Raw genomic sequence first — 16,896 nt, 5'->3', positions numbered from 1 at the left:
CGAACTTATTAATTGCGACAAACCTTTGCAAATGTGTCAATACGTGGAAAAGATTTTAATTTGAAACGTTTGTGAGGAAAATGAATTGCCGTTTTAAAAAATCGAATCCAATACACTCTGATTGAGTTTGCAAATATTTCACTGGCAATTTTGCAAACTCAATTATTATACTCAAACTTTTCATGCATTGAAATTGGCTGCTACGTTAATAGCTTCATTGTATCGGTTCATATGTGATTTTTAAATTAATTGCCAAGCATTATGTTAAAAAATTAATTTAATTCACCTGCTGCCTAATTACTTTTCATAATTTGTTATGATTTTTACATTATTAGACCGATTAATACAGTCGCTGTCTATGAGAAGGTCCTAGAGATGGTGGTCAAAGACCAACTTCAGTCATTCTGTGATAGTAATAACATTTTAGTGTCTAACCAGTCTGGTTTTCGACAACGTCATTCTTGTGAGTCTGTGATAATTAATATATGTGATGATTTCCTAAAAGCTGCGGACAGTGGTAATTTTGTATTGGCTGTGTTTCTGGACTTTAGAAGAGCTTTCGAAACTATCGATAGATTTACATTAGTGAAGAAAATGGAAAAGTTGGGAATACGGGGTCCAGTTCTGAATTGGTTCAAGTCATACTTATTTGAAAGAAGTCAAAAAGTCAGATTTAAGAACAGTGTGTCTAATCCAATAAATACAACGTATGGGGTGCCGCAAGGAACTGTATTGGGGCCTTTATTATTTTTACTGTACATTAATGACATTGTTAGCGTAATTAATGGTAGTAATATTGAGTTGTTTGCAGACGATACAATGTTATATGTAGTTGGAAATGATGTAAGTGAAATGGCTAGGACAATTAACAGTGATTTGGACCGCATTTTTGAATGGTTATGTGTAAATAAATTAAGCATTAATACCTCGAAATCTAAATTTTGCATATTTGGGAAAAAATGTATGTTGCGTAGTCTTCATATAGAAAACATAAACATTAAAACCAACAACGACAGGTTAATACATGAAAGTAGAATTAAATATCTTGGAGTTATGTTGGATTCTGAACTAACTTTTCGTCCGCATGCTGACTATATCATGAGAAAATTTTCACAAAGAGTTGGATTTATTTATAGAGTTGGCAGAAATCTTTCTATGTATACCAAGTATCTTATGTATAACTGTCTGGCGGCACCGTATCTTAAATTTTGTTCTGCATTGTTATACAATTTGCCAAACTACAAAATAAATGAATTTCAGGTAGTTCAAAATAGAGCATTAAGAACAATTTTAAAATGTAACAGATACACTCCTGTAAAGTTGATGTTGAGTGTTGCCAATGTCATGTCGGTTGAACAAGGACTTATCTATGATGTCTATGTTTTTCTCTATAAATTAAGAAATAAATTACTACCTGCCTATATCTGTGATAGAGTAACATATTTTAAGGACGTTCATAATTATCAAACAAGAAATTGTAACGATTTTATCTTAGTTGATAGGTATCGCTCAAACAAAATGTCAAACTCCATCTTATGTAGAGGACTATCTGAGTACAATAAGCTACCAAATGACTTGAAAAACTGTGATAATTTTAAAAATTTTAGTACAATGTTGAGGAATTATGTGCTGTCCAACGTGTAAGGTAGTCGCCTCATGGATTTATCGGTTAAATTTTTTTTAAAATGTATTGTATTGTAAATTGTATTTTAATTCTATTGAATATTTTGTATTATATGTTTACACTGTTTACTTCTTAATCGTTTTTTGTATATAGCATTTGGCTAAATAAATAAACATTATTATTATTATTTTTTTTTTGTATGAATCTTATAGCAATTTTCTAAATAAATACTAAATACATTATTATTACTGTAGTCTAGTATGGGCATTTTTATACGAGAGGGGCATATTGCCATTGGGATGATTACACGAGACCTGTTATAATTTATAACAGTATTAACCTGCCATATGACACCATTTTACCACACTAGTAGTTAGTTAAAACGGGTATATCTACCGTTTTTGTGGTTTTTCTACCGTTCTTCTGTTTTTAAGTCTTAATCTACCGTTTTTAATAACATTATGTGGGTTGTCAAACTGTTACTATACTGCGAGTTGCCAAATTTACATGTTTCATTTTGAAGTGTTTTTTCGGGTTATTGGATAGGAAATTTAATAAGGATTCCAAAAATGTGCTTAAAACAGTCATTTTCTTGCTCCAAGTGGGTTTGACAAGTGATTTTGTCTCTGACTGTCCTTTTAAACTGTGTTACTGGCAGTTCAAATTTTGACACCGCTTTTCTCCCTGACTGTACCAAATTTTTTAGTATTTTTGAGGTTACCTGGTAGGAAATTTTATGGTGATTCCAAAAATGTGCTTAAAACAGTCATTTTCTAACTACAACTGGGTTTTACGAGCGATTTTGTCCCTTCAAACTTTCTGGCAGTTCAAACATTAACACCGCTTTTCGTACTGACTACCAAATTTTGTATTGTTTTTCAGGTTCTTCGATAGACAATTTAATAAGGATTCCAAAAATGTGCTTAAAACAGTCATTTTCTTACTCCAAGTAGGTTTTAGGGGCAATTTTGTCTCTGACTGTCATTTTAAACTGTGTTTTTGGCAGTTCAAATTTTGACACCGTTTTTCTACCTGACTGTACCAAATATTGCAAGGTTTTTTAGGTTATTAGATAGGAAATTTAATGAGGATTCCAAAAATGTGCTTAAAACAGTCATTTTCTCACTCCAAATGGGTTTCACAAGTGATTTTGTCTCTGACTGTCATTTTAAACTGTGTTTCTGGCAGTTCAAATTTTGACACCGTTTTTCTACCTGACTGTACCAAATCTTGCAGGGTTTTTTAGGTTATTGGATAGGAAATTTAATGAGGAATCCAAAAATGTGCTTAAAACAGTAATTTTCTCACTCCAAATGGGTTTCACAAGTGATTTTGTCTCTGACTCTCATTTTAAACGGTGTTTCTGGCAGTTCAAATTTTGACACCGCTTTTCTAACTGACTGTGCCAAATCTTGCAGGGTTTTTTAGGTTATCGGATAGGAAATTTAATGAAGATTCGAAAAATGTGCTTAAAATAGTCATTTTCGAACTACAAATGGGTTTTACGAGCGATTTTGTCACTGAGTGTCCCTACAAACTGTTTCTGGCAGTTCAAACTTTGACACCGCTTTTCTACCTGAGTGTATCAAATTTTGTACAGTTTTTTTCAGGTCATTGCATAGGAAATTTAATGAGGATTTCAAAAATGTAGTCAAAACTGTCATTTTCTCACTTCAAGTAGGTTTTAAAGGCAATTATGTCGCTGACTGCCTTTTTAAATTGGGTTTCTGTTAGTTCAAATTTTGACACCGCTTTTCTCCCTGACTGTACCAAATCTTGCAGGGTTTTCTCAGGTTTATGGATAGGAAATTTAGTGAGGATTCCAAAAACGTGCTTAAAATAGCCATTTTATTACTGCAAGTAGGTTTTACAGGCGATTTTGAATCTGACTTTTTTCAAACTGTGTTTCTGGCAGTTCAAATTTTGACACTGTTTTTCGCCCTGACTGTACCAAATCTTGCAGGGTTTTTTTCAGGTTTGTGGATAGGAAATTTAGTGAGGATTTCAAAAATGTGCTTGAAACTGTCATTTTCTCACTCCAAGTAGGTTTTACAGGCGATTTTGTCTCTAACTGTCCTTTAAAACTGTGTTTCTGTTAGTTCAAACTTTGACACCACTTTTCTCCCTGACTGTACCAAATCTTACAGGGTTTTCTCATGTTTGTGGATAGGAAATTTAGTGCGGATTCCAAAAATGTGCTTAAAATAGTAATTTTATTACTGTAAGTAGGTTTTACAGGCGAATTTGGATATGACTGTTCTTTCAAACTGTGTTTCTGGCAGTTCAAATTTTGACACCGCTTTTCTCTCTGACTGTACCAAATTTTGTAATGTTTTTTAGGTTATTGAAAAGTCAATTTAATGAGGATTCCAAAAATGTGCTTGAAACTGTAATTTTCTCACTCCAAGTGAGTTTGGCAAGCGATTTTGTGACTGTCCTTTCAAACTGTGTTTCTGACAATTCAAATTTTGACACCGCTTTTCTACCCGAGTGTATCAAATTTTGTAGAGTTTTTTCAGGTTGTTGGATAGAAAATTAAATGAGGATTCCAAAAATGTGGTTCAAATTGCCATTTTATTACTACAAGTAGATTTTAGAGGCGCTTTTGTCTCTGACTGTTTTTTTAAATTGGGTTTCTGTTAGTTCAAATTTTGACACCGCTTTTCGCCCTGACTGTACCAAATCTGCAGGGTTTTCTCAGGTTTGTGGATAGGAAATTTAATGAGGATTCCAAAAATGTGCTTAAAATTGGCATTTTATTACTCCAAGTGGGTTTTACGAGCCATTTTGTATATGACTGTTTTTTCAAACTGTGTTTCTGGCAGTTCAAATTTTGACACCGCTTTTCTACCTGACTGTACCAAATTTTGCAGGATTTTTTCAGGTTATTGGATAGGAAATTTAATGAGGATTCCAAAAATGTGCTTAAAACAGTTGATTCATCGTTCACAGCGGTTCACGTGACTGTCTAACGTAACTGTCAAACTATGCTCAAACGTTGCAAAAATCAGGGTTTTAGAAAGGTTTCCTTGCAGTATTCGTTATAAAACGTGTTAGTCACGTGACTGTCTTGTTAAATTGTATCTAATAAATATTTGTCACGTATGTCAAAGCTTGGAAAATAATTGATAAAAAAATAAAAATATATTTGTTTTAAGTATATTATATTATATTATTATATATAGCAAACTGGCATTATTATTAATGATTAATATATTAAATGTATAATAATGTAAAATATATAGAATGTTTATCTACCGTTTTTCTACCGAAATTAAATAATTTGGTTTGGCAACACTGGCCAGAAATTCAACTGTTTTTTGAACACCCTGTATGTGCGCAATCGTGCTGCGGTCAGCACAAATTGAAAGAGCAGTTTAAGACACACATTTAGAGCCTTTTGTGCTTAAACCCCACAAATGGCAGAAAAATGAATTTTTCAAAATTTTGATGCAATTTTCCAAAAAAAAGTAAAAAAATTCGAATATCTCGAGAACGGTTAGAGTTACAGACATTTTGCAAGAGATTAAAAGTGTTCTAAATGACTTTTTATATCTCCCGAGCTGTTTTTGATGCAAATTTTCGAAAAAAGTAAAAAAAATCCAATATCTCGAAAACGATTAGAGTTCTGAAATTTTTGTAGGAAACTGTTCAGAATTAGTTTCTGCATCCAGCGGACTAAGGTTTTAGCTGTTGATTATTCATAAATAGAATTGTCGATACAAATTTTGGTTATTTTTAAGAAACAAAAAAAGGAATTTTCCAAAAAAAGTAAAAAAATTCGAATATCTCGAAAACGGTTAGAGTTACAGACATTTTGCACGAGACCAAAAGTGTTCTAAATGACTTTTTATATCTCACGAGCTATTTTTGATGCAAATTTTCGAAAAAAGTTAAAAAAATCCAATATCTCGAAAACGGTTAGAATTCTGAAATTTTTGCAGGACACCAAAACTGTTCAGAACTGTTCAGAATTAGTTTCTGCATCCAGCGGACTAAGGTTTTAGTTGTTGATTATTCATCAGAATTGTCGATACAAATTTTGGATATTTTTGAGACACAAAAAATGTAATTTTCCAAAAAAGTAAAAAAATTTGAATATCTCGAAAACGGTTAGAGTTACAGACATTTTGCAAGAGATCAAAAGTGTTCTAAATGACTTTTTATATCTCCCGAGCTATTTTTGAAGCAAATTTTCGAAAAAAGTTAAAAAAATCCAATATCTCCAAACGGTTAGAGTTCTGAAATTTTGCAGGAGACCAAAACTGTTCAGAATTAGTTTCTGCATCCAGCGGACTAAGGTTTTAGTTGTTGATTATTCATCAGAATTGTCGATACAAATTTTGGATATTTTTGAGACACAAAAAATGCATTTTTCCAAAAAAGTAAAAAAATTCGAATATCTCGAAAACGGTTAGAGTTACAGACATTTTGCAAGAGACCAAAAGTGTTCTAAATGACTTTTTATATCTCACGAGCTATTTCTGATGCAAATTTTCGAAAAGAGTTTAAAAAAATCCAATATCTCGAAAACGGTTAGAGTTCTGAAATTTTTGCAGGACACCAAAACTGTTCAGAATCAGTTTCTGCATCCAGCGGACTAAGGTTTTAGTTGTTGATTATTCATCAGAATTGTCGATACAAATTTTGGATATTTTTGAGACACAAAAAATGCAATTTTCCAAAAAAGTAAAAAAATTCGAATATCTCGAAAACGGTTAGAGTTACAGACATTTTGCAAGAGACCAAAAGTGTTCTAAATGACTTTTTATATCTCACGAGCTATTTCTGATGCAAATTTTCGAAAAGAGTTTAAAAAAATCCAATATCTCGAAAACGGTTAGAGTTCTGAAATTTTTGCAGGACACCAAAACTGTTCAGAATCAGTTTCTGCATCCAGCGGACTAAGGTTTTAGTTGTTGATTATTCATCAGAATTGTCGATACAAATTTTGGATATTTTTGAGACACAAAAAATGCAATTTTCCAAAAAAGTAAAAAAATTCGAATATCTCGAAAACGGTTAGAGTTACAGACATTTTGCAAGAGACCAAAAGTGTTCTAAATGACTTTTTATATCTCACGAGCTATTTCTGATGCAAATTTTCGAAAAGAGTTTAAAAAAATCCAATATCTCGAAAACGGTTAGAGTTCTGAAATTTTTGCAGGACACCAAAACTGTTCAGAATCAGTTTCTGCATCCAGCGGACTAAGGTTTTAGTTGTTGATTATTCATCAGAATTGTCGATACAAATTTTGGATATTTTTGAGACACAAAAAATGCAATTTTCCAAAAAAGTAAAAAAATTCGAATATCTCGAAAACGGTTAGAGTTACAGACATTTTGCAAGAGACCAAAAGTGTTCTAAATGACTTTTTATATCTCACGAGCTATTTCTGATGCAAATTTTCGAAAAAAGTAAAAAAAATCCAATATCTCCAAACGGTTAGAGTTCTGAAATTTTTGCAGGAGACCAAAACTGTTCAAAATTAGTTTCTGCATCTAGCGGACTAAGGTTTTAGTTGTTGATTATTCATCAGAATTGTCGATACAAATTTTGGATATTTTTGAGACACAAAAAATGCAATTTTCCAAAAAAGTAAAAAAATTCGAATATCTCGAAAACGGTTAGAGTTACAGACATTTTGCAAGAGACCAAAAGTGTTCTAAATGACTTTTTATATCTCACGAGCTATTTCTGATACAAATTTTCGAAAAAAGTAAAAAAAATCCAATATCTCGAAAACGGTTAGAGTTCTGAAATTTTTGCAGGACACCAAAACTGTTCAGAATCAGTTTCTGCATCCAGCGGACTAAGGTTTTAAATGTTGATTATTCATAAATAGAATTGTCGATACAAATTTTTTGGATATTTTTGAATAATGTAAAAAAAACAAAAAACCATTAATTTGAATTTAAGAGATGTTCAAAATGTCCGCGAAAATAAGTATTGAGTGTGATGTAGCGAATTTGTGAAATAAAATAATTTTCTTTTTTTAATGTTAATTTTTGTAATACATCTGAAAACACTTAATATTTCCGAAACAGTTGAAGATAGGTATGGGACATTGTACATGAATTATGTCTAGAATTTTCTGAAGAATCCAAAAAACTAATAATATACAGGGGGTTGCATTTAAAATAAGAAAGTTGGTATCGGCCACTGTCACATGACACACCCTATATATTTTTATATATTTTTTTTAAATGCGCACCTAATAATACAAATTGACGTGTCCAAGCGTTTTTCCCAACACGCTCTCATCTATTCGTTATCGAATTTATTCCATTTGGCTGTTCCACACTGTATATGTAATTAAAAAAAAAAAAAAAATATATATATATATAAAATAATATATATATATTTTTTTTTTTTTTAAATTACATGTATACATATATATTTTAGGCAGAAAGTCCGTAACGGTCGATAGCGGTTTTTTCTTTTGAAAAATAAAGATTGTATATATGTAATTAAAAAAAAATTAATAAAATAATAATTTAATTTTTTTTTGTAATTTATGGTTCAAACTGAAATTTGCTTGAAAGATAACAAAAAAAAAATTTTTTTCTTGTTAATCTCCCCTATCCACGGTTTTTCTGTATCGTCCCTAATTCTCCATTAAGGTATAAATGTATTGCTTGCAGCAAATGGTGGAGCTATAAATCACAGTATTGATGAATCGGGTATAATTAACAAAAATATATTTCAGAAACAAGATTTATAACCCAAATTCTGCTTATTCATTAATACGTTCAATAACACGAAAAAACGCATACATCATGGTCGGTTTTCCACTGAAATCCGGTGAAGACGTTCCAAGATACTGGAAATATTAATTATAATCGGCCGTATTCAATAAGATTGATTGATGTTATTGAAAGTATGACCTGAATTATTAATGATTGAGGCCTATTGGCGACACAATCATTTTTATACCGGGTGTCTCAAAAAAGTTTCGATTATATTACGAATATTACGAAAACTAGAGATTTCATGAAAATCGTGAGGTTTTTTTTAAATTTTTTTTTTGTTTTTTTTTTTATTTTTTATTTTTTTTACATTTTTTAATTTTATCCCACAGTTGACAATTAATTTTTTGAATTTAATTTGTTTCTATATTTTTCGTGTTTTTTTTTATTATTCTTGTTCTATTTTCTTGTCTTTTCTTTTTCTATTCCTTTACAATTTATGTCTAGCTATTTTTTCTCTTACAACTTTATATTTTTTTGTTTATTTAAAGTTTTTTTTAATTTTTTAATTTTTTTTACATTTTTTTAATTTTATCCCACAGTTGACAATTATTTTTTTAAATTTAATTTGTTTCTAGATTTCTCGTGTTTTTTTTATTATTCCTGTCCTTTTTTTTTGGTTTTTGTTTTTCTATTCCTTTACAATTTATGTCTAGCTATTTTTTCTCTTACAACTTTATATTTTTTTGTTTATTTAAAGTTTTTTTTTATTTTTTTTTTTAAGTTTTTTTATTTTATCCCACAGTTGACAATTAATTTTTTTTATTTAATTTGTTTCTAAATTGACGTTATAAATGTCAGGTTCATGGAGATAGAAAATGCATTTTTGGTGTCTAGTGGCGCTTCTAACTTGCAGCCCTCTAGCGGCCAAAGTATGCAAACTACAAAGCAATATTGCCATATTATTAGAAAGCCCATTTTATTAGCTATCCACTGATATAAAACTCTATACAGAGTGTACCAAATAAGTGAGTAATTTAAGTTTGAATATACTAGTGTACATACTATTAGAAAGCTAACTTTATTAGTCCCAGTTTTGAGGTACTTTTTCAAGAAAATGGATTTTGTGGAATATCTCCTAACCTAGTAGAGATACGGAAAAAGTACAAAAGATAAAAATTGCGTAAAAAAATCCAAGGAAACTGAATCTGGACTTTAAACTTACAAATTCCGTCTGAAACTCTATACAGAGTGTCCAAACTAACTTTCAGTTTTTTTGACTCACCCTGTACACCAAAAGCCAGCAAGGTTATTTTGGAGCACACCACTGTAAAGAGGAGAAAAAAAAGGAATTTTTTGAGTGGTTTAACGTTACTGTACCTCAAAAAACAGCCGAGCTACAAATAGTCAAAGTTTTGAGGTACTTTCTCAAGAAAATGAAGGTTTTGGACCCCAAAATGGATTTTGTGAAATATCTCCTAACCTAGTAGAGATACAGGAAAAGTGCAAAAGATGAAAATTGCGTAAAAAAGTCCAAGGAAACTGAATCTGGGTATTAAACTGCCAAATTCCCTCTGAAACTGCATACAGGGTGACCAAACTGTACCATACCTTCACTCTTTTGATTCATCCTGTACACTAGAAGTTACCAAGGTAATTTTGGAACACAACACTAGAATTAAGATAAAAAACGGCTAAAAAGTGGATTTTCCAGACAATTTTGTCTCGGACTGCCTTTTAAACCGTCACTTTTGCAGTTCAACGTTTGACAGAACTTTTCTCTCTGACTGTACCTACTATTTTACTGTTTTTTACGTTATTGAATATGAAATTTAATGAGGATTCCAAAAATGTGCTTCAAAAGGTGATTCAGTCACCACAAGTGGGTTTTACGCGAGATTTTGTCGCAGACTGTCCTGTAAACCGTTATTTTTGCAGTTCAAGTTTTGACAGTGCTTTCTTCCCTGACTGTACCTACTATTTTACTGTTTTTTACGTTATTCAATATGAAATTTAATGAGGATTCCAAAAATGTGCTTAAAAACGTGATTCAGTCACCACAAGTGGGTTTTACGCGCGATTTTGACGCAGACTGTCCTGTAAACCGTTATTTTTGCAGTTCAAATTTTGACAGTGCTTTCTTCCCTGACTGTACCTACTATTTTACTGTTTTTTACGTTATTCAATATGAAATTTAATGAGGATTCCAAAAATGTGCTTAAAAACGTGATTCAGTCACCACAAGTGGGTTTTACGCGCGATTTTGACGCAGACTGTCCTGTAAACCGTTATTTTTGCAGTTCAAATTTTGACAGTGCTATTCTCCATGACTGTACCAAATTTTGTAGCATTTTATATGTTATTGGATAGAAAATTGAATGAGGTTTCCAAATATGTGCTTCAAAAGGTGATTCAGTCACCACAAGTGGGTTTTACGCGAGATTTTGTCGCAGACTGTCCTGTAAACCGTTATTTTTGCAGTTCAAATTTTGACAGTGCTTTCTTCCCTGACTGTACCGATTTTTGTAGCATTTTATAGGGTATTGGATAGAAAATTCAATGAGGTTTCCAAAAATGTGCTTAAAAACGTGATTCAGTCACCACAAGTGGGTTTTAGGCGCGATTTTGACGCAGACTGTCCTGTAAACCGTTATTTTTGCAGTTCAAATTTTGACAGTGCTTTCTTCCCTGACTGTACCAAATTTTGTAGCATTTTATATGTTATTGGATAGAAAATTGAATGAGGTTTCCAAAAATGTGCTTAAAAACGTGATTCAGTAACCACAAGTGGGTTTTACGCGAGATTTTGTCGCAGACTGTCCTGTAAACCGTTATTTTTGCAGTTCAAATTTTGACAGTGCTTTCTTCCCTGACTGTACCAAATTTTGTAGCATTTTATATGTTATTGGATAGAAAATTGAATGAGGTTTCCAAAAATGTGCTTAAAAACGTGATTCAGTCACCACAAGTGGGTTTTACGCGCGATTTTGTCTCAGACTGTCTTGTAAACCGTTATTTTTGCAGTTCAAATTTTGACAGTGCTTTTTTTTACCTAAAAACGTGAATATCTCAAAAACGTCAATATCTCAAAAACGCCACAATTTTTTTTATCCACTGACATATTAAACTCTATACAGAGTGTACCAAATAAGTGAGTAATTTAAGTTTGTATAGACTAGTGTACCAAGAAAATGCAAAAAAATGTTGGTTAACTTTGCGGCCCTCTAGCGGCCAAACCGTACAACCGATAATGCAATGTAGCCATATCATTAGAAAGCTGATTTCATTAGCTATCCACTGACATATAAATCTATATACAGAGTTAACCAAATAAATCACAGAACCATTTTCTACAAAAATATCTCATAATAAATTTTTTCGTTAACAAATTTTCTGTTTTTGATTTCAGGTCCGATCAAGGAGTCTCAATCACTTGGACACGTTGGAAATGCGTCAATCTGAAGCAGCCTCAGCCGATACCGGTTTGAAAGACTCGAAATCCGAACCGGACTGTACCCGACCTGTACTAACATCAGCACCCAGTGCAGTACCATGCCCGGCGGCAGTGCCAGAATCACCTAGCGCGACTGCGTGTCAACCACACGGTTTCTCAGCCGCTAGAAAACACATGCTTAGCCGGTCTCAGGTAAGAAATTTTGTTTATTACACTATTTTTGTTAATATAACATATAGATTTTCCTGAATTTTGGCGCTTAAAAACTGAATTTACGGTGAATTTTCAATTTTTGGTGCAGTCAGATTTTTTAATCAACTTTGATGCCCTCTAGCGGCCAAACGGTGCAACCTAGCGTAGCCCGCTCAACGTCACGTGATAGCCCCATTCACTAGCTTTCTTTTGTTATTTAGTGTCTAGATACAGAATGTTTCAAATAAGCGAGTTATTAGCGATTTTTTGCTAAAGTGCTCCGAAGTTGTGCTTAAAATGCCTGATTATACTGGCCTACTATACGGACAGCCGCCATATTGGATTTCAACTGTCAAAGTTGTCATTTTAAACTAATTTCGGTCTGAAAAACGCGAATTTTAAGTGCGTTTTGCCAAAATTGGCACCGTTACGGACCTAACCTAACAAATAGTGTTTTTTTTAATTTTTGACAGTTTTCAGGGCGTGGCACCCTTAAAAAATGACATGTTCGACAAGTGACACTTGACGTCACGTTTGTACCGTTAATTTAAAAATATTCGGCCAATCAAAAAAAAAATTTAAAATTAAAATTTTTTTCCTAAAATTTAGTGGGGGGACCTTTTTGAAAATTGTCAAGAAAACAGTTTTTGATCTTTCTCGGACAAACGGTATGTTTCTCGAAAAAACTGTATAAAAAGAAAAAGTTGCGTTTCACCGTTGCATATTCATAGAACAAATTTCAAACCTCTAACTTTAGTAGTTTCCGAGATATTTGCAATAATGTTTGAAAATTTTTAATCAAATTTGACGCCCTCTAGCGACCAAACGGTGCAACTTAGCGTAGCCCGCTCAACGTCACGTGATAGCCCCATTCATTAGCTTTCTTTTCCTATTTAGTGTCTATATACAGAATGTTTCAAATAAGCGAGTTATTAGCGATTTTGTGCTAAAGTGCTCCGAAGTTGTGCTTAAAATGCCTTATTATCCTGGCCTACTATACGGACAGCCGCCATATTGGATTTCAACTGTCAAAGTTGTCATTTTAAACTAATTTCGGTCTGAAAAACGCGAATTTTGAGTCCGTTTTGCCAAAATTGGCACCGTTACGGACCTAACCTAACTAATAATGTTTTTTTGTAAATTTTGACAGTTTTCAGGGCGTGGCACCCTTAAAAAATGACATATTCGACAAGTGACACTTGACGTCACGTTTGTACCGTTAATTTAAAAATATTCGGCCAATCAAAAAAAAATTAAAAATTAAAATTTGTTGCCTAAAATTTGGTGACCTTTTTGAAAATTGGCAAGAAAACAGTTTTTGGTTTTTCTCGGACAAACGGTACGTTTCTCGAAAAAACTGTATAAAGAGGAAAAGTTGCGTTTCACCGTTGCATATCCATAGAAAAAATTTCAAACCTCTAACTTTAGTAGTTTCCGAGATATTTGCAAAAATGGTTGAAAATGTTTAATCAAATTTGACGCCCTCTAGCGACCAAACGGTGCAACTTAGCGTAGCCCGCTTAACGTCACGTGATAGCCCCATTCATTAGCTTTCTTTTCTTATTTAGTGTCTATATACAGAATGTTTCAAATAAGCGAGTTATTAGCGGGCCTACTATACGGACAGCCGCCATATTGGATTTCAACTGTCAAAGTTGTCATTTTAAACTAATTTCGGTCTGAAAAACGCGAATTTTGAGTCCGTTTTGCCAAAATTGGCACCGTTACGGACCTAACCTAACAAATAGTGTTTTTTGTAATTTTTGACAGTTTTCAGGGCGTGGCACTCTTAAAAAATGACATTTTCGACAAGTGACACTTGACGTCACGTTTGTACCGTTAATTTAAAAATATTCGGCCAATCAAAAAAAAATTTAAAAATTTAAAAAAATTTCCTAAAATTTGGTAGGGGGACCCCTTTTTAAAAATTGTCAAGAAAACAGTTTTTGATTTTTCTCGGACAAACGATATGTTTCTCGAAAAAACTGTATAAAAGGGAAAAGTTGCGTTTCACCGTTGTATATCCACAGAAAGAAATTCAAACCTCTAACTTTAGTAGTTTCCGAGATATTTGCAAAAATGTTTGAAAATGTTTAATCAAATTTGACGCCCTCTAGCGACCAAACGGTGCAACTTAGCGTAGCCCGCTCAACGTCACGTGATATCCCCATTCATTAGCTTTCTTTTGTTATTTAGTGTCTATATACAGAATGTTTCAAATAAGCGAGTTATTAGCGGGCCTACTATACGGACAGCCGCCATATTGGATTTCAATTGTCAAAGTTGTCATTTTAAACTAATTTCGGTCTGAAAAACACGAATTTTGAGTCCGTTTTGCCAAAATTGGCACCGTTTCGGACCTAACCTAAAAAATAGTGTTTTTGGTAATTTTTGACAGTTTTCAGGGCGTGGCACCCTTAAAAAATTGTGTCACAGCTTTGTGTCACATTGAGGACCTCCTGTACGGTAGGCGAATATTCATCGTCCTGGAGTCCTCTAATGAGAATGGCTAGATCGTCGGCATAAGCCTGGACTTTGATGTTCCAAAGAGCAAGAGTGGCAAGCAGATCGTTCTCCAAGAGACACCACAGCAAGGGAGATGAAACCTCTCCTTGCGGGCAACCCCTCACCGTCATCTCTCCCTGCAGCTCGGACGTCACAGTCTTTTGCGTTAGCAGAGCCTCGATCCATCCACCAAAGTTGGGTTCTGCTCCCCTCGCTTCTATTTTCCCAACAAGGCTAGTTCTGTTCGCCCACTTGGTAGGCATATTGGTCGGCATTGAGGGGATTTGATAGCAGAGCTTTGCCCCTCAAGTGTCTGTCGATCAGCAAGGTGCAAGGGTTTTCAACAGAAAGGACGTTAGGCTGATCGGCCTAAGAGATTACGGGCTCTGATCTGTTTTCCCAACACTACCTTTGCCAGGCACCAGCTTGTCGGTATACGTTTCCAGGCCAAGCTAGTTCTGAGAATCGTAAGCAGAGTAGGGCATAGCTCCTCTAGCTACTGGCTTTGACTATAGTTTTGGAGGTCCGCCAATTCTCAGGAGAAGTTTTTACTGACCCACTTTGAAGGACGGTCATCTCCAGGCACAACATCACCTGGGAAGTGATGTTGTGCCAAGAGCTCTAACGTTTCGTTCCTAGAGGCGGTGTAAGAACCATCGAGCCCGTTGTTTCTAGAGAGCACTTTATGGATTCTGTGTGTGTCCGGTAGGTCTCACAGAACTTCCTCCACGAATCTCTCTTTGCATCTCTGATATGCTTGTTGTAGTCAGATAGAGCACTAAGTAAGTGTTCCAGGCGCATTTCCAGGGTGTTGTTGCACCAAGAAGTGACCCTGTCGTTGGGTCTTACTTTGAGTGGACGGCTGTCCTGGTAGGCCTCTAAAAGGACGGTGTTCAGCCGTTCCACCGTCACCAGGATTTCTTAAAACAGCGACCGGACCCTGCAACCGATCCCTGAGGAGGAGGAGGAGGAGAAACTTCAGATCCCTTTATTTGACCGCTGGCCTATTGGCACTTTCCATTGTGAAGAGGATGTGTCTGTGGTCGGAAAACGATGGTTCCGAATTTGACAGTTGACACCTTGAGGGACGCAAATATCAAACTGTTTCTTAACGTCAGAACTGTCAAATTTCGCTCCATGGAGCTGTAAACACAACTTACAGTCAAATTCTTCAAAGAAACACATATATTTGGTATTTTATACTTTCAGGTCACTGGTGAGTGACTTTTGACAGTTATGACAGCTGTCACGTGACGCCAGCGAAGTATTAAAACGTTCCTTAATGTCCCAAATGTCAAATTTGGTTCCATGAAGCTGTAAACACAACTGACAGTCAAATTCTTCAAAGAAACATATCTATTTGGCATTTTATACTTTCACGTCACTGGTGAGTGACTTTTGACAGTTTTGACAGCTGTCACGTGACGCCAGCAAAGTATATTAAAGTGTTTCTCAATGTCCCAAATGTCAAATTTGGTTCCATGAAGCTGTAAACACAACTGACAGAGTAATTCTTCAAAGAAACACATCTATTTGGCATTTTATACTTTCACGTCACTGGTGAGTGAGATTTGACAGTTTTGACAGCTGTCACGTGACGCCAGCAATGTATTAAAGTGTTTCTCAATGTCCCAAATGTCAAATTTGGCTCCATGAAGCTGTAAACACAACTTACAGAGTAATTCTTCGAAGAAACACATCTATTTGACATTTTATACTTTCAGCTCACTGGTGAGTGACTTTTGACAGTTTTGACAGCTGTCACGTGACGCCAGCAATGTATTAAAGTGTTTCTTAGTGTCCTAAATGTCAAATTTGGCTTCATGAAGCTGTAAACACAACTTATAGATCAATTCCTCACAGAAATACATCTATTTGTCATTTTATACTTGCAGGTCACTGGTGAGTGACTTTTGACAGTTTTGACAGCTGTCACGTGACGCCAGCAATGTATTAAAGTGTTTCTCAATGTCCCAAATGTCAAATTTGGCTCCATGAAGCTGTAAACACAACTTACAGAGTAATTCTTCAAAGAAACACATCTATTCGACATTTTATACTTTCACGTCACTGGTGAGTGACTTTTGACAGCTGTCACGTGACGCAAGCAAACTATGAAAGTGTCATACATAAGAAATGTGTTTAATTCGTATTATTTTTCGCTAAACCAAGCACACTTAAGTTTGTCAAAAATTGTCACGTGACACTCCATATTGTATACGGTTACAGCAGTCACGTGTAACCGTCATACGAACTGTCAGAATATTGTCTGATTGGTGAAAAGAGAAATCACCAGACTTATTATTTTATTTTAAAAATTTTTAAATTTGTCAGGTGCTAATGTCAAAATTGACAGATGTCAAGCACTTGTCACATTTTTGACACTTGTTTTGGCTATTTTAAATAAAACACCGTGTATTTTATGTTTATA

General features: G+C 34.1%; 1 protein-coding gene across 3 annotated transcripts in view; it reads left to right on the top strand.

Annotated features, from left to right (window-relative positions):
• The window catches only part of LOC145733478 (uncharacterized), a 242,926-nt gene that overhangs the window by 143,914 nt on the left and 82,116 nt on the right, over positions 1-16,896 (top strand). For all 3 annotated transcript variants that reach the window (XM_081986324.1, XM_081986323.1, XM_081986325.1), the window contains one exon: positions 11,724-11,960. In XM_081986324.1, coding sequence (XP_081842450.1) covers positions 11,724-11,960 — 237 coding nt within the window. The remainder of the gene's footprint in view (positions 1-11,723; positions 11,961-16,896) is intronic.

Source organism: Ips typographus, linkage group LG9, assembly GCF_016097725.1.
Source record: "Ips typographus isolate SLU linkage group LG9, UJ_Ityp_2.0, whole genome shotgun sequence".
In the NCBI taxonomy this organism is placed as follows: domain Eukaryota; kingdom Metazoa; phylum Arthropoda; class Insecta; order Coleoptera; family Curculionidae; genus Ips; species Ips typographus.
This window is presented reverse-complemented; position numbering and strand designations above follow the sequence as displayed.